General features: G+C 35.2%; 4 protein-coding genes across 4 annotated transcripts; 1 reads left to right on the top strand and 3 right to left on the bottom strand.

Annotated features, from left to right (window-relative positions):
* Nucleotides 1–1,633: 1,633 nt before the first annotated feature.
* On the bottom strand, nt 1,634–3,190 carry LOC112720734 (uncharacterized). The gene is made up of 4 exons (XM_025771784.3): nt 2,776–3,190; nt 2,431–2,503; nt 2,287–2,342; nt 1,634–1,836 (listed from the first exon to the last, which is right to left on the bottom strand). The coding sequence occupies exons 1-4, from the start codon at nt 2,823–2,825 to the stop codon at nt 1,722–1,724; spliced, it is 294 nt and encodes a 97-aa protein (XP_025627569.1). The 5' UTR covers nt 2,826–3,190; the 3' UTR covers nt 1,634–1,721.
* Nucleotides 3,191–3,440: 250 nt separating this feature from the next.
* On the bottom strand, nt 3,441–6,268 carry LOC112720733 (uncharacterized). Its single transcript, XM_025771781.3, has 3 exons — nt 5,969–6,268; nt 4,374–5,289; nt 3,441–4,103 (listed from the first exon to the last, which is right to left on the bottom strand). The coding sequence occupies exons 2-3, from the start codon at nt 5,228–5,230 to the stop codon at nt 3,629–3,631; spliced, it is 1,332 nt and encodes a 443-aa protein (XP_025627566.1). The 5' UTR covers nt 5,231–5,289; nt 5,969–6,268; the 3' UTR covers nt 3,441–3,628.
* Nucleotides 6,269–7,906: 1,638 nt separating this feature from the next.
* LOC112720732 (uncharacterized) lies at nt 7,907–12,123 on the bottom strand. The gene is made up of 9 exons (XM_025771780.3): nt 11,985–12,123; nt 11,635–11,847; nt 10,705–10,936; nt 10,172–10,322; nt 9,702–9,924; nt 9,502–9,593; nt 9,060–9,195; nt 8,538–8,869; nt 7,907–8,443 (listed from the first exon to the last, which is right to left on the bottom strand). Exons 1-9 carry the CDS (start codon nt 12,029–12,031, stop codon nt 8,193–8,195), a joined length of 1,677 nt encoding a protein of 558 aa, XP_025627565.1. The 5' UTR covers nt 12,032–12,123; the 3' UTR covers nt 7,907–8,192.
* A 29-nt stretch (nt 12,124–12,152) lies between these two features.
* LOC112720731 (uncharacterized) lies at nt 12,153–14,578 on the top strand. Its single transcript, XM_025771779.3, has one exon. It carries the CDS (start codon nt 12,480–12,482, stop codon nt 14,283–14,285), a length of 1,806 nt encoding a protein of 601 aa, XP_025627564.1. The 5' UTR covers nt 12,153–12,479; the 3' UTR covers nt 14,286–14,578.
* The last annotated feature ends 2,930 nt before the right edge of the window (nt 14,579–17,508 follow it).

Raw genomic sequence — 17,508 nt, 5'->3', positions numbered from 1 at the left:
GCAACAATTCCTTTTGTTGAAGTTAAAATAATAATGTTAAACATATTTTAAAGATTCACTTTCAATTCAATTTTTTGCTTTCTAAATTTGATATTTGATGAGAATTGAATTGCAAATCAATCTTTTCAAGAATTCAATTCAATTTCATCTCATTAAAATTTCTAAACACACTTGTAGTTGTTTGGCTTGTTTAGTTTTCCTATAGAAACTTAAAAAGAATTGTAATAGAGAGGAAAAAATGTCTTGACGAGTGCTAAAGACTAAAATTTAACACTCTCAAAGTTTAGTAAAATTTGTCACAAAGTTCAAAAAAATAATTGGAATTAAATTCCAGGTCGTTCTCCCTTAAATTTGCAATAAGGTATGTAATTATTGGTTATGAATTTCGGAGGCGGGGTTAAGCGCAATTACGGAACAGTAAATTGACTAGAATTTAAAAGAGCAATTAATAACTAAATTGCAAGAAAATAAAATCAAAGAACAAGTGAAGGGGTAACTAATCAAGTATGTGATAAAAGAGCAACAATTAAAAAGACAATTATACTAGAAAGCAAATAAATTAAACTAGAAAATGATTTAGGCAATGAACTAATAAAAGAGAAAATTCAAATGCGGTCTTGGCTAAGATTGAGAGCCAAGAATCACTATTCTTATCATTAACTACGAATATGACAATTGTTAAGAGTTAATTTCACTTCATTAACTTGTACATATTAAAAAAAGTCAAGTAGACATAATTGACTTTAATACACAAGTTTTAACCAACTTACTAATTGAATTTAGTAAAATGTTAATGTTAGTGAAAACAAAGTAAGCTAACAACTCTAAATTACCCATATAAGAAAAAACCTTTAAATTATCAATTAAAATTAGATATTAATGACTCAAGATCACATATTCCTCAATCCCAAGCCAAGAAAAGGAAAATCTACTCCATAACTAATGTAACATTTTGTGTATAAAAGTAAAACATCATAAATTACAAAAATTAACCAAAAAAAAAAAACTACAACTAACCAATGCAAAAATTAACACTAACTCAAATAAACATAAATAAAACTTAAAACGTCAAATTCTCGTAAAATTTAAATTAATATTGTAACTGTTTCTAATATTTTTTAATTATATAAAATATTTAAAATAAATATTTATATTAATAAATAATAATATATACTATTTCTAATCTTATTTTAAGAATATAAATTAAGAATAAAGAATAAAGTTAGACACAACTGACACGTGATAGTATTTAAGTATATTTAAACATGTTTAAAAAAATATTTTGTATATTGTATTAAAACACGGTTATACATAAAAAACACACATCAAATAAATATCTATGCGTGTCGTGTCGAAATTTTGTCCAACATGTATGCACGACAACTTCGTGTGCTTCGCAGGAGCCAATAAGCAACCTTCTCCTTTAACAAGTTGGATGGAAGTGAAAAATGCAAATACAAATATAAATGGTGAATGCTATGGTGTCTAAAAAATAGTGTTTATTTATTATAAAAGGTTAAAAATCAATATTTAATTTAAAAAATATAAAAATAAATAGTTTTAAAAAAAATAAAACTTACTACAAAAAATAAATTAGGTAAAATTTAGACAACAGTTCATAGACACCACAGAATTGGCAATATAAATATACTATGAGAAAGCCTAATAGGATTATATATAATGGTTGGAGTAGCAATACATTCTATAAGAATAAGTGAATGTCACAACTCCATTTCTTGACCAAATTCTTCGATTGTTTTTGTGGCCAGTGTAAGGACATCTACAAAAGCACTAAAAGATGCTCGAAGAAATCTTGCTTCTGTTGCCTCAAAGTGCCTGAATGGAACACAGGGAAAAGAGTACAATTAGATATTATGAAGAACCCTTTTAAGCTGAACTAACTAGTTACAGTAAAAAAAATTCTTAAAGAGAAATCCAACAAATTTTAGCATAACTGATGATGATTGATTACAAAAATATGTTCCACTCGTGTTTGTTTGAAACATTGTGTTCGTGTTGGATCACATGGCAGGTAGGTCAGAAATGAAACCGCTGAGAAATTGAGATTTGGTACAACTTAAGATGTGGCTTAAGTAGTAACAAATTATTAGCTAATCACATATCTGTCTAACTAATCAATAACAACTCATCCAAAACATAACTTACTCTTAGAACATTAGCTGAACAAGAATTGTTTCAGTTGAATAGGAAAGGATGCACAATTCATGCAGATTATAGAAGCATTGATAGAATAAGAATAGCATAGAGGCTACAGAAGAGACTCACGCTGAAAGCTTTCCATGAGACACTGTCATGAGTCGTTTCACCTTGTCTGGTTGCAACTGCGGCAGAAATCAAATCGAATTAGAAACTCAATGAGAAATTTTTCGGTAAAAGAGTGGAAATTTCATAGCTTGAAGAAACAATGACCTCCTTATCAACAGCTAAGGCTGCGCATACGATAGCAGCATGTTGTTCATGTCCAAAATCCACTTCTAGGTCACTGTAATGGTCATGAACAGTTACTAAGAGATAAATTTGGTACATTAGCTTATCAAAGTGTTCATCAGAAGTTGGTGAAGTTCGTATTCAAATAACACGGTATCCACTTGCACACAGATATAATTCACAAATAAGGGCTCATATACCAAACAAGAAAGCAATCTAAGACCACAAAAATCAAAACTTGGGAGTGATTAAATTCATGGATAGCATATAAAACAATGCAAATAGAAGATTAAGAAAATACTAAGTTTTTCAGAGAAAGAGAGAGACCAGCTGAATGGCCATTGGGATCCGGCTTCAGCTGTTGCTGTGGCAGCCATTTCTGTTCTGATGATTCCAACAGCGGAGGGAGGGATATCACGGCAACAGATATTGGGCTTTCTTGGGTATGGGCCTCGCGAAACCAATCGGCCCAAATAAAGCCCACTAATCGAAGAAAAGTGGAGCCAAGAGAGAATACGTCTTCTCAAGTCCCAAAAAAAAAAGAAAATACTTCTTTTTTTTTTCTTTTACCAAAGATATGAGACTCGAACTCGCAACCTCTTAATTGAGTATGGAGAAACTATGCCATTTGAACTATTACTCATTGGCAAACACTTCTTCTTGTTTGTGTATGTGTGTTATACTATTATTATTCTTTGTTTTTTTTAGAGCTGATATATTGTATCACTCTAACCCGATATCTAATTTATGCATATTGAATTTTTTATATTATAATGTCCCTATCAAAAAAGAAAGATAACAAAAAGATTTATCGTTTTTTTTGTTTTTAAATGTGAGATCTATTAATAATTGCAGTATGTTACTTTTATCTCTCAAAATAAGAGTGGGGGCAGTATGACCTTGATGGTAAACTTCACTAAATAACAAATCAGATCTCTACCAAAAACACACTTGTAATATGTACAATAGAAAAATGAATTACTCGTGACATATATCATATGACTAATTTTATTTGATAATTCAGGAACATACTATTACACATATCTAATAGTCAACTTCTTTGTTCACAGTTTCTTCCTTGATTAATATTTACCTTAAGATCATATTTATATATATACACTTGTGATGAATCCTATCAGCATAAACATAAGATCAGAGTGGTGTTGGTGAATGAATCAGTTTATAATGAAGGAAACATCCATCCCATGGTCCAAGTCCAACCAAGAATCAAACCAGCACCAGAAAGGCCTAAACCCACAGCAAAAGCAACAACACATTTTCCAATCCCACATTTTTTGTTACCATTTCTGCGATGACTCTTCTTCTTCAGCTGCATTTCCTTCATTGGCATCCAAGGTAATGATGCTGGAATCAGATTCAACAAAGGCTGGTTTATGTTTGGGAGTTGAAGGCACAGATTCTCCAGCTGCAGGATGTGAAACCATTGCTTGTAAGCAAAGAGTTGCGAGGCCTGTCTGAAAAAGAGGCTCAGAAGGTGCTCCTTCTCACTGTACGCTTGTTGCGCTGCTTTTTCGGCCTCCCTTGCTCTTTTTTGGGAGTGGCACAATGCTTCCAACAAGTCAGACACGCTACTGTTCTCAGAATTTGTTTGCCGATCCTCGCTGCTCGAACTAGAATCCTTGCTCTGGCTGGAACTGAATATATGAAACATTGTTTAGATAAACTGATCTTAGCAATTAGCACAATAAAATTGAACTTTTTAGCAATTGACATATGAAATCAAATTCGTTGATCCTGCACATGAGCTTATAGAACATGTAGTCACTGCCAAAAGACTGTCAAACCAGTAGAACCAAGAAATTGAAAGCCAAATTTAACAATCCACTTGGTACGTCGATACTTTAATCACGAAAACAAAGACAACACAAAGTTAAAATGCAAAAACTTTAATGTATCCCAGATACCAGAAATTCATGTTTGAATCCTGATAAGAATAGCCAGAGGTTGGAGTTCCAGATGTACAACTATTGATATTGGGAGAACCAGTCTTGGCTCTCCAGTCTATAGATGATAGTGGAGTTTTGTCAAGGTCAACACTGGGCTTCTGCTTAATATGTTTAGTTTGTGGCTGAGGGAGATCACAATTCTCTATATGGTCAATTGACTTTTGAGCAACCAAGGAAGCCAACTCGTCTTTTCCAGCAGTGCGCCACCAAGGCCCGGTTTTCTCTGCTCCCATCAAATGTGACTCCAGATCAGAAGCTGACATTTTACTTTGTTCATAGGACAAAAAATCCGCAATATCACAGTCCATAAAATGACCATCAGAGAAACAGAATTCTTTCTGTTCTTTCTTCTTAGCTGTTAAATGAAAATCATTATGCAGTGAAGCCTCGGTTTTCGACATCTTGGTATTACTGCTGGTTTTCACGCATGTTGGAGAGGCATACCATGGGTGATCTACGGCTACATTGGCGCTTTCGGCATATGAAAGAGCATCAAAATCAGATTGATCTGCCCCAAGTTTGATATCATCATCAACAAATCCATACACGGCACACTGCTCAGACCGCCAAGAATAGTGAGGCTGAGATGTATAACTTGCTCTTCCCCCCATGTTGGTTTTCACATTCAGCCACCATCTCTTTCCTGTTGTTGATCTATCAGAATTCAAATCATGATCATCAACAGAACTACTATGCGGCCAATCAGATTCTAAATCTTTCGAAAATGATGATGGTTGATCAGAAGAATTAGGCTTCCTAAAATCTTGAGCAAAACAATTAGCTCTATAAGCACCCCTCTCTTGTGATGATGCCATTACCTCTTTTCTCTGATTAAGGACCAATTTTATGGAGCAACATTTGATGGATCCAGCATCTGTTGTTAGTAAGACAAACTCAAACACATTAGATGCATTATAATGCAGATTTCAAACTCAAATCTTAATGATATAGTAACAACAATTTTCTTTTTTTTTTTCCTCCCAACCCTCTCTTCGACTACCTATAAGCCAATACTAACACAAGGAACATTAGATTATTAATGAAATATGAAGTCAACCAGTAAGTAAAGAATGAAACTGTCAACAGAAATGATCCAGTTTGATACTGATGACAGCAAAGCGAGAATTCAACGAAGTCGTTACTTTTTAACAAGAATAATTAAGTTTCAATAAATAATAGCTATCAAGTCAAGTTATCATCACATTATGTAGTAAGGAGAAAAAAACGAAATAATATATAGGCAATGCAGGAGTAACAAGAGAAACTTTTTGTTAGCTACTGAAACAGAAGGAGCATGCCCATTATGGATATGCAATAGAGCTTTAAATTTACCCAAAGAACGAGAACCTAATTGAAGGTAACAAGTATATAGTACACAGAAAGTTGAAAAAATTTACAAAGGGTTTTGAAGAGAGGTTCCAGCGAAACAGCAGAAGCAAAGCAAGCATATTCGTTCAATCAAAGGAAACGGATCACGCAATAAACACACACACACACACACACACAGAGAGAGAGAGAGAGAGAGAGAGAGAGAGAGAGAGAGAGAGACTTGCCTTTGGTTAAGATCTGAGAAGTGAAATAGTTGAACTTGATGAATCAAACACTATAATTGGGAGCGACAAAGGGAGAGAGAGAACTTTTGGTTTGGTTCTTCCTTCTTACAAGTTACAAAGAAACATATCCTACATTCATGTGTACACATATTAAATAGAATTCTTTTACACACAAACAAAAAAAAAAAATTCCCAGTTTTTTTTTTTTTTTAGTATTGTTCCTATAAATTCTAGTTTTTTTCCTTTTATGCAGTAGTTTCTACATTTAATTTTTCTATTCTCAAATTTAGAATTTCCTTTACTATACTTGTTTTGTTGAGAATCACATTTTTGTTTTCATGTTAATGACACTAAGTGCTTTATCATATAGAAAGAATTTCAAGTATATCAAGTACATTAATATTTTAATAATTTTAATTATTAATTTTAGTTATAAAAAATATATATATAATATATTACTTTAAAATCAACTATTAAAATTATTAAAATACCGATATTTAAATATATTTCAAAACTTTTCTACCATATAATTCATTATATGCGAATGAATCTAATATTTTTAAGAAATTTTATCTTGGTTTTAAAATTTATCTAAACATGATTATCATTTAAACAGTTACCATTTAGAAACACGCTAAAATTTTAAGAGTAATAAAAGTGGAAATTAATACGAAATATTAAAAATGACATAGATGCTATAATTGTGTACAGTAGGAGTGTGTATGGGCCGGGTGAAATCGAGTTTGATGTGATCCAGATCCGACCCGAAATATATATCGGGCCTATTTGTTAGACCCGAACCCGATTCTAGACCCGATAAAACCTATACACTTTCGGGCCACGATTATACCAGATAAAAACCGGGTGAAAACCGGGCTGTTAACATTATATTACCTTGATACCTTCTTGTAAGTTAGCATGTAAAAATATCCCAATTTTCAAGACTCCAACCATTATTTGACACGGTAAAATTCACTTAGAAAAATATAATAAGAAGTAACTCTTCTCTAAAATTAAAGTATAACCATAATCAATACTAATATTGCCTAATAACACCAAATATTTAAATCAATACAAATAACACAAAATTATGCATTAGTCTAAAGTCTTATACATTTTAAACATAAAACATTAACTTATAGTCTTATATATAATGACTAATAACACAAAATATTAAGGTTTACAATACTTAAATTTCACATAATAATAGCCATCATCCATCACTAATAACACAAAATATTAATTGTGTGTGATGACCGGGCCACCGGGCCGATTTCGGGTGACCCGAGCTATGGTCCGGACCCGACTCGAAATAATGACCGGGTCTACTTTTGAGACCCATACCCGGCCCTAGACCCGATGAAATCACATCAAATTAGCCCCTAAAGTTCTCGGGGCCGGACCGGGTTTTCGGGCCGGGCCGGGCCATGCACACCCCTAGTGTACAGCATGACCATACTCATTTATCTTTTGGCTTTTGTCCTTGTCCAAAATATTTCTTTAGTAGCAGATGCATTCTATTCTATTCTCGTTCTCCTTTGACTATTTGATCTCTACTCTCTAAAATATCTAATTATTTTCTCTTGTGTCTTCCATATTTATTGTGCCATGCCGAAGAAGATTGGCTTTCCAGTGATACCTCTGTGATATGGATTGTATTTCATTTTCCACTTCTCTTTATGTTTCTTGTCCTTTATCTTGGCAAAATCAAAGTGATAATTATTATAAACGGAAGATATATGAAAATTAAACATTTTTTTTTTCCTGAAAAGATTGCTGTCAATTTTAGACATCATATTCAGCTAGTTACGCATTGTTTTCATTTATCCCTTGCAAGTTAAGATAGAAAACGAAGCTTGAATTAGCATCCAAATTAATTAATCGTATAAATTAATTAGTTACGCGTCGCTCTCATGGAGAGAAATAGAGAATAGCCACTATTTAAGACTTGTTAGTTGTTATTCACCTTAACACGTAAGCATGTATGAATTAATACAGATACATGGGCCACAGCCAGTCAGCCACAGGTCCTCTCAATAATATTCTAAATAAATCGATTCCAACACTCTTCTTCCTATTCATTTACTCATTTCCAGTTCCTAAACAAAAAACAGTTCACTAAATCGTAACCAATCTGATTGGTCTAGACTTTTTATTATTTTTTAAACCCGCTTGGATTGCCATTTAAGCTCACAAAGACAGCACCAAAAAGGAGGCCTTGAGTTCAGTGATAAATCATCTGCTTATACTTCTTCCTAAGCAAAGACAACCTTCTCTGCAAGGGAAGCATTTCATCACTTCTCCCTAGTTTATCCAAGAAGGACACAATCTTTTTTAGTGTAACCAAAACCTCCTCACTCTCATATCCAAATTCCTTCTCTTGTATATCTAGAATCCTCCTAAGTAGCACAAGTAACTCACTCTCATCTTTACCAACTCGGGTTTGAATAGACACCAAACAGTCCAAAGCCTCCCCTGCCATGCATAATATCATGTTAAAATAAGAATTTTGATTTACACTCTCGCGGCAAAATGTAACAGGAATTATGGAAAGGAAAGGGGAACATACCAACTGGAAGAGAATCTTCTCCAAAAGTCTTCTCACGGATGCGCAAAGCATCCAGTGCCAGTTTCTCAGCTTCTTCATCTTGTTTCAAATGGTAGAGCGTAACTGCAAGTTGCAACATTGGAAAGCTGACTGACTGGTCATCGCTTCCCTTCTGCTTTATCATTATTTCCAAACTTCTTCTCAACAAGTGCTCGGCCTCTGCATAATTCTTCGATTGGGAATATGAAGTTGCAAGATTTATCATGTGTGTCACTAAGCTGGGGTGACCCTTTCCTTTGTGCCTCTCTGTGATTAATAAGCATTCCTCTAATAACTCTCTGCCTTCTTGTGCTCTTAAATAAAGCAACAGAAACCACAGTGGGTGCCAATTTTTACCATCAAGTCTTAGTATTTGATTTTCCTTGATGTTTTCTTTTTTTAAATATGAGATAAATATTACTTTAGTTGTCTGAATTTGTTATTTGAATGCCAAAAGAAATACTTAAATCTTCCATTCAAAATACCAAGGTTGTAAAAGTTTACCTCCCAACAGCATGAAGCAACTCAGCAAGATCTACCCTCATCTTTTCCATGATGCTGTCATCTGGCAACAAGTAATTGGAATCATTCATGACATGAAGCGCACGTTCATACAAATGGATTGCTTCATCTGACTTCCCTGCAAATTATATTTCATATCAATCAGTGCAAAAATATTGTGGCCAAAAACAAAAAGCAGAAAATGATGCGAATTCTATACTTGGACATCATTTATTTATTAAAAAAAAAAAAAAACTCATGCATGAAAGAGCTTGTAACCAACATTTGTCTTAAATGATACACCACCAAATAAAAAAAAGAACAATACACATGCGTGCGCACAAAAAAAGGAGGAGCAGCAGAATAAAGAAGAGAAAGAACTAGATAAAGAAAAGAGGAATATGTAAACAAAAATGAAGTTGCATAAGTGAGAATGTACAGTTACCTTGAGCACACTTAACTTGGGCTAGGGAAGTCATGGCCAATCCGATTCTTCCATCATTTTGTCCGTATGACTTTGTGTATATGTCTAGAACCCTAGAAAACAACATAAATACAGGTAAATATGCAAGAAAGCAGAGCCATTAATGCATTGAATCAGAAAGGGCCATATTTTTTTATTAGAAAAAAGAAGTCAAGCTCAACCTAGTAAAATGAGTTTCTGCATCATTGACTCTTCTTTCTTTCAGTAAAAGATTCCCAAGACCAAGTAAAGGTACAACCAAATCCTTACTTTCAGCACCTCTCTTAGACTCCAAAATAGTTATTGCACAGTGGTATTTCTCTATGGCTTTTGTTGCTTTTCCAGTTGAACCAAGAACCTTTGCCATAGCCAAATAGGGTGTGACAAGAAAAGGGCTGTCCTTACCTAAAAGAAGAGATGAAATTGAGAAAACCAGAATTTTGAAACTTTGAACATCAACTGCATCTTAGATGCAAATTTTTCCAGGTAACTATAACTGGACACGTACAAATAAAAAAGTTTGAAGAAAATAGATCTAGTTTATAGTGAAACCAAATAGACAATTAGCAGGTCAAACTAAACACAACCATTCAACAGGCTGTACTAAATTAGAAAACAAAACTTAACATTCCTAGCTGGAACATCCACTCACCATAGGTCCTTTCCATAATGTTGAAAGCCCTTTGATAAGTGTCCAGTGATTTTCCAAACTTGCTCAAAGTTGAATACATACTTCCCATATGCATTAGTATCAAATCTAGATGTGGTGAGTCATCTTTCAAATTGTCAATAACTTCTTTCATCTAGCATTAATGAAAATATGAGAACAGACACCACATAGGAAAGGGAGTGAAACACTATAAGATTCTAGAGGGAACTACAACTAGAATAAGTATGCAAATGTATGCCTTTCACCATTGAAATATGACTTCAACAGATACGTGGAACAAATAACTATTGGCAACTATAAGTATACAATTACAAACAGATATAGTCACAAGGACACTACTTCAGCATGTAACATGTCAAACAAATTGATAGTTCATAACTTGAAAGGTACCAATTATAAGCCTCATGTGTAAGAAAAGATACTCTTCAAGACTAAAACCATGATAAATTTGACAAAATCGAAAGTAAAAACAAAATACTCAAAAATGGGTAAATTGGATCAAAAGGAAAGCATACCGCATTCAACAGAGAACCAACAGTTTTTAGGTCTCCAACAGCCACATAACCCAACGCTATGACATCCAGAAGTGCAGCTTCTTCAATGCCTTTAGCGCCAGCATTCATCCGATCTTTTACCACTTCATAATTTGCATTAAGTAGGTCAACAGCATCATCCTTTTTTCTCACCCTAATCATTCTTTTCACTTCATCAAACAATTCGTTCAACTCTCTCTCAAATTCGTTTATTCTGCAGAACACAACTTGCACAGTCAAGTGTAACAAAGAAAATCAATGAAGAGGGACAGCGAAGTCATTTCCAGAATGGGGTAGTGCCAAATACAAAGTTTGTTATGAAAGAAACACAGATGGCCCATGAACCGCAAGCTCAAGTGGTGACAAAAAGCATTAGGGTGAAAACAATAAATACTCAATTGAGGAGCTACATTCATTAGGCATTAAGTGGTATTTTCCTTTCTTCCTGGTATCTTCTTCCTCTCTGGTTATCTTCTCTTGTTTATCTTTTCTTCACATTATTCTTATTCCAATTCATACACTTGGTCCAGGTAGTGAAGCTTCCCATGGAACTCCCCTGCAACTTGAGTTTCCTCAGCAATCAATATATATCTCTTATACTTTCAGCTACTCCTTGTAATTAGCTTACTCATAGAACTATTATACTTCATTTGTGCATTGTTCTGGTTTTTTTTTTTTCTTCATTCACCTCATCAATATATATACATCAAGGACTCCATCTCATAAATTAGCTTGTGCCTACCAGCTGTTTGATTAATTGTTCCATCAAGTGACATTGGCAATCAGATAATACTTCTAGCTATATCGATGGAATAAAACCGCTTTATCATTCCATGACGAAATTTATAAAATTGGTCTAAAACATTTTAGACAAAAATTCAGAAATACTTGAAAATCTGAACCACTTCTTACCTCTGATTTTCATTAGCATTGGTGCATCGGGAAGTCTCACCAAACTGCAAGGACTCAAGTGATGCTCTTGAGGCACAGAAGCGAGTAACAGTCTTGATGGGTATAATGTAAAGCTTTGAAGTGTGATTCTCCTTTCTGTTATTACTAATTGGGAAGCATGCTATGCTTTTCAACTCACACACTGAAAACATACGTGGAACCTCTTTGCTACCCCTAATAACAATAATAGATAACAAAGGAAATTAGATGAAGACTTTTAGAAATTATTGCAATTAGAATTAAATATCTAAAATAAACAGTAAAATCAAGAGCGGTGAGTTAGAGAATTGAAAGAGATAGAGAGAGGGAACCTGAATGGAGTGAAAGAGGGAGCAAGAAACGAAGCTGAAGGTTCCATTGTAGAAAGAAAGTGAAAGTTGGTGTTAGAGTTGGCATTCAGCACAGAGGCATAAACCGTGTTACAGGCTTACAGCAACACAACGAAACGGATAATGCGCTGCTAATGGACTTTCCTTTTTGTTTTTGTTTCCTCCTTCCGTGCGTGCAGTTTAAATTGGGCCACTTGAAAGCCCAATTTTAATAGGTCGCGCCTGAATACCAAAGGCGAAAAATAACACTAATACCGTAATACGTAGCGGCGTCCTGAAAATGAGTTTAAAAATTTTGGCCCGCCATGGAACGCGCCAAAAGGAAACGGAAATCAAAAGAGCTGCCTTACAAAATTCTAAAGTCCCCGCTCAGGCTCTCCTCAAAACTCCACAGTCAACATTGTCATTTGTATTTTGAGTCAACCCAATTACAATCCTTTCTTATTCTTCTCTTGTTTCTACAACATTGTTATTATTATGGTGAGAGAGCAAACGGCCGTTTCCTTCTACAACAAGATGCGGGAATCGGCATCCAAGTCGTCCTCCACGCCGCTCCTCATCTTCCCTTCAACCTCCGATGTCGACTCACTTTGCGCCCTCAAGATCATCTTCCACATCCTCGAGTCCGATGGCCTCCAATACTCCTGCTACCCGGTCTCTTCCTTCAACGAGATCTACAACTACGCCGGCCCCACCCTTGCCTCCGCCGCTGAAAACGGTGACTATGTCTCAATGCTCTTAATCAACTGGGGCTGCCACAGGGACCTACAGAAGACTCTCAATTTGCCGCCCTCCGCCCGCATCTTTGTTGTCGATAGCCACCGCCCCATCCATCTCAACAATATCAGCCAAGAAAATGAATCAGTGGTTGTTTTGTTTACTGATGAGGATGAGAAGATAGCGGATCTTGTTTACAGTTTTGATATTACCCTTGCTGAGTTGGCCAATGCGAGCTACATGTGCAGGGAAAGCAATGAATTGGAAGAATCCGAAGATGATTCGGATGAATCGGATGAGGAAGATAGCGAAAATAGCAACGATGATGAAGATGAACAGGGATCTAGGAGAAAGAGGAGAAGGGTTTCGGATTCTGATCCGGTTCAGTTTTTTAAGAAGCAGGTTAAGAGGTATTATAAGTTGGGGACTTTTCACGGGAAGCCTTCCGGGTGTTTGATGTATGAACTGGCTGATTCGCTACGTAAGAATACAAATGAGTTGCTGTGGTTGTCTTGTGTGTCTCTTACTGACCAGTTTGTCCATGAGAGGTTGAGTGATGAGAGATACTGTGACGGTGTGGCGGAGCTAGAGGACCGTATTAGATGTGCTGGGAACTTGGATGTTGTTACATCAGTCACTCTCAAGGATGGGACTAAGATTCGGGCACCACATTCCTGCAAGATTGCTTGTGAGGATGAGCCTAGGCTTATGTTGTTGAAGGAGTGGAGCTTGTTTGATTCAATGTTGTGCTCATCCTACATTGCAACCAAGTTGAAGACTTGGAGCGATAATGGGGTCAAGAAGCTGAACCTTCTGCTGGCTAGGATGGGGTTTGCACTTGTCGATTGCCAGCAGAAGTTCCAGTACATGAGTATGGAGGTAAAGAAGAAGATGAAACATGAATTTGAGCGGTTTTTGCCAGAATATGGACTCACTGATTTCTATTATAGGAGTTTCTTGAGGATACATGGGTATAGCTCAAGGGTGTCTGCCGCGGATGTGGTGTATGGAGTGACTGCCCTACTTGAATCGTTTGTGAAATCAGATGGTTCATGTGCATCCAAGCAATTCGGGGTGGCTTATGATGCATTGTCTTTAAGCAATCTTGATAAGCTCAAGGCCGGGATGCAACACGCAATTAGGATTCAGAGAGCTATCTTAAGGCAAGGTAGCACTGCGATTACAAAGAATGGGTGTATAAGAAGTGGGAGGAAGTTTCGGTGGGTGAAGCTTGAGGATTCGGTTGACACCAAGTTGCTTGGTTATCCGCAGGCATTGACTAAGTTCTGTTATTTTCTTATGGATGCTTTGAGAGAGAAGGGGGCACGGATGAAGCCTTTGCTTTGTGCTTGCTTGTCTCAAGAACCCAATAGGATGTTGATTGTAGGCGTTTATGGGAAGCCTCGCCTGGCCGGAGCTCAGGGGAATGCATTTGGGATTGCGTTTAGGAATGCTGCTGAGGAGATTGGAGCAGAGTTCTTCCATGAGTTGTTTGAGTCATCATGGATTCTTCTTGACTCTTCCACTGTAAATTCGTTCATGATCAGGTTGACTGAGAAGCTATGATGCTGCAACTCTGCTATGTATCTACTTCAAGGAAGTATGTTGACTTACTGAGAATATGTGGTAGTTGATGTTGAAACAAACATGTCTCTTTTTCTGTCTGTTATGTTATTTATAGCATATGTCCCAAATGTGTTAATTAGGTACTTTCATGTAAACCTATGTCCGCAATGACGTTTAATTTGTTTAAAATACCCTTAACGTTGCAATTTTCTCCCCAATAACTATTCTGTATGTTTATTTATACAACATTATATATACAGGGACTTTATATAACTTTTTGTCCCATTTAACTATTCTATATATTTATTCACCATGTTGTCATCTGGCAGAGGTTAGGGTTATGAATTCATCTCCAATTTCTTGGTATTATTATTTTGCTGCTTCATATATAATCCTAATTCCTAGGTTATGAATTGACCTCCTATTCTGACCCTAAATAAAGAGAGATATAGATACAACTAAGAGTTAATTTGTTCTAATGCAACTTGCAACCAAAGGAAAATAGTTGTTATAGGGAAAATTCATCTGAAATATTGTGTTGATGAATTTAGTGTGTAAAATTGGCAATTTTTCTTTAAGTAATCATCACATTGTGGGTTAGCTAGTCTCTATTGATAATTACTGTATTGGAATAAAGGGATGTTACTTTAATCTGTTGGATTCACTAATGGTTTGGTGTTTGGGTTTGAACGTGTGATTCAAGTTACATGGTAATGCTGAATCCATGGCTGTGTTTAGCATTGGAGGTGACGATGGTTCTCGAAGGAGGGATACAATCATTTTCACTTTTAAAGATGCAAAGATTTCTGTTTGAGTATGGTGATTTTATTCATGGACATCGTATAAGGTGAGTGGCTGCTTTTTAATTTGAATAAATAAGCCTTCGGTTTGATAATTCTTTTGGTTTTGCACTTGTATAGTTATATGAACTAAAAACTAAAGGGATCTTTTAACAATTAAAAATGTGGCCTAAGCTGTCTAATCTCTACATAAATAAAACAGGAGTTCTATTGATATATGTATCTGTTGCTAAAGCAGAATAGAATCCACTTAAAGGCAAGTGTTATAATATAGCTTTGTTGCATTATGTAATTCAACTAACATCCCAAGTATGATAGAATGCACTTAGATCGTGTTCCATTTTATAAGTGTATTTTCTTATGAATTTCTTTTTTTTTATTTTAATTATAGTTTTTGAAGATTTGTGAATCATCTAGAGAAGACGTTAAATTTATGGTCTCCTTTTTAATCTCTCTTTGTTTTTTTGCTTCTGATTGAACTAAGAACTTAGTACTAATGTGTTTATTAAGTTAAAAATCATGAGATAATTTTATTTTGTCATGAATTCTTTATTCTTGGATAGTTGTGACTTCTTAAAATCACACAGTCATGTATCCTAGTTCAGTTATTATGTGTAATGTGACTTACATCTAATTTCCTCTATAACAATAGAAGAATTTTCACTATCTTTTACAAAAATTACAAATATCAATTTTTCTAGGATTAAATCCAATCTTATTTTGGACAAACCCATCTTTTACCCAAGCTAGATTTAGAACCTATTTTGAACCTATTTTGGACATACTCCTTAGATTTACAACTACTAAGTGCTCATTCAACTTAGCAAGAAAATTCTCTCAGGATTATGTGTACAAGACAAAAAAACATACAAAACAGCTTTGACATAATTTTTTGGTTTTTTCTTATATCTCTCTTTGTTTTTTCTCTCAATAGTTTTTATTGATATCTTATTATATGCCTTTGTTCATTGAAAAGAAACAAAAAAAAAAAAAAAGATGAACACTGAAGAACAGAAAATTTATTGTAAAACTCTGAAAGAGAAAAGTAGCTTGTAAGCTATGAGAATCCAAACTGTGTGCTCATTCTTTGAATCAATTTTTGGCCGCTTCTTTAATAGAGGAGTAAAACTTCTAAAATTTGAAACTTGGCTTGAACATTTGACTTTTCAAATATCACAGCAACAGCAGCAGTGCCGAAGACAGCAACACTGATTAAAGCTAACATGCAAATAAACCTTGTTGCTTCTCTTATATCCTTTTTCAATCTTCTTTAAAGATCTGAGTTATTCATCAATGCTTTGACTCCAAATTTTATTTTTGACTCTTGATTTTATATCAGAGCTTTATAGCCTTCGGTTTCTTTAAATTTCAATTTCGGTTCTTGTAGGAGAACATATTCAACAAATTACCAATGAAGCACTAAGATAAAAAAGTTTTTTTGATTTACCTCTTGATTTGATCTTAACTTCTGAATCTTAACTTTTGACTTGCTTGGATTTGATAATCATTTTTTCTTCTTTGATATGAACCTTAATGAGACTTTTTTTTTTTTTTTGTGATTTCTTCACAATGTAAGAGAAGAGAGAGAGAATAAGTTCGGCTGCTTTATTTTTTGTTCAGAGAAGAGTGAAGTTTTCTGGCTTTTTTATTAAAATAATTAAAAAAATACATTATTTCCTCAAATACGCATGGTATAATTTATTTGCCAGAATACGCATCTCCATTTCATGTTAGGCAGCCACGAAATGGAATTTGCCCCCATCTCACTTCAGGCGCCCACGAAATGGGCCAGAAGACCAACTCATGGCCAGCGCCCAAGAAATGGACATGTCCAGGTAAGCGTCCGCGAAATGGGCTAATTCCTGGATGGTACACACGAATTGGACCCGGCTGACATTTCTAGCAGGCCTGACGCGAAAAGGAACTACTTCAGTTGTACTCCACACGAAATGGAGCCATGAATTCACTATAAAAAGGGGTTCGGAAGACAGTTTGCAAGCATGCTTGAAAATTTTTGGTGTCTCACCGAGGAATTTATCTCAAGCAACTCTCTCCTCTCTCTGTGTTTTCTTTCTTTCTAAAATTCTTTGTTTGTTATTTTGATGTGGTTATGGCCACCGAAAATGTGTACATTGTGTTATATCCTAATGGAGAAATTTCTGTTACATCTGAAGGTGTTACATTCGTTTGTGATGATCCGTTGTGGATAATGATCCCGCCGCAGTCGTCTTTGGAAGAGCTGAAGAACGTGATCTTGGTGAATACCGGTATAGTTGGAAAAAAGAAAATCACGAAGTTGACTTACAGAATGCCAGTTGCAGTGGCCAACTCGTTTACGTATCAGAAAATGCAGATTAAATCTGACCAACAAGTTTCGATGATGTTTTCTTATCATCGGAGTATCGGAAACATTTATTCGCTGG

Source organism: Arachis hypogaea, chromosome 11 (assembly GCF_003086295.3).
Source record: "Arachis hypogaea cultivar Tifrunner chromosome 11, arahy.Tifrunner.gnm2.J5K5, whole genome shotgun sequence".
Lineage (NCBI taxonomy): Eukaryota > Viridiplantae > Streptophyta > Magnoliopsida > Fabales > Fabaceae > Arachis > Arachis hypogaea.
Note: the sequence above shows the minus strand (reverse complement) of the source record. Positions and strands in the feature narration are given on the sequence as shown.

Excerpts from the sequence above, each read along its gene's own strand:
- LOC112720734 (XM_025771784.3), bottom strand. The coding sequence starts at position 2,825 with ATGGCTGCCACAGCAACAGCTGAAGCCGGATCCCAATGGCCATTCAGC. Across the intron at positions 2,343-2,430 it reads CCTTAGCTGTTGATAAGGAG|TTGCAACCAGACAAGGTGAA; the intron begins GTCATTGTTTCT and ends TTTCTGCCGCAG. Across the intron at positions 1,837-2,286 it reads TCTCATGGAAAGCTTTCAGC|GCACTTTGAGGCAACAGAAG; the intron begins GTGAGTCTCTTC and ends TGTTCCATTCAG.
- LOC112720732 (XM_025771780.3), bottom strand. The coding sequence starts at position 12,031 with ATGGAACCTTCAGCTTCGTTTCTTGCTCCCTCTTTCACTCCATTCAG. Across the intron at positions 10,323-10,704 it reads TTGGTTCTCTGTTGAATGCG|ATGAAAGAAGTTATTGACAA; the intron begins GTATGCTTTCCT and ends CATTAATGCTAG. Across the intron at positions 9,594-9,701 it reads GCAGAAACTCATTTTACTAG|GGTTCTAGACATATACACAA; the intron begins GTTGAGCTTGAC and ends GTTGTTTTCTAG.
- LOC112720731 (XM_025771779.3), top strand. The coding sequence starts at position 12,480 with ATGGTGAGAGAGCAAACGGCCGTTTCCTTCTACAACAAGATGCGGGAA.
- LOC112720733 (XM_025771781.3), bottom strand. The coding sequence starts at position 5,230 with ATGGCATCATCACAAGAGAGGGGTGCTTATAGAGCTAATTGTTTTGCT. Across the intron at positions 4,104-4,373 it reads GATTCAAACATGAATTTCTG|TTCCAGCCAGAGCAAGGATT; the intron begins GTATCTGGGATA and ends TCATATATTCAG.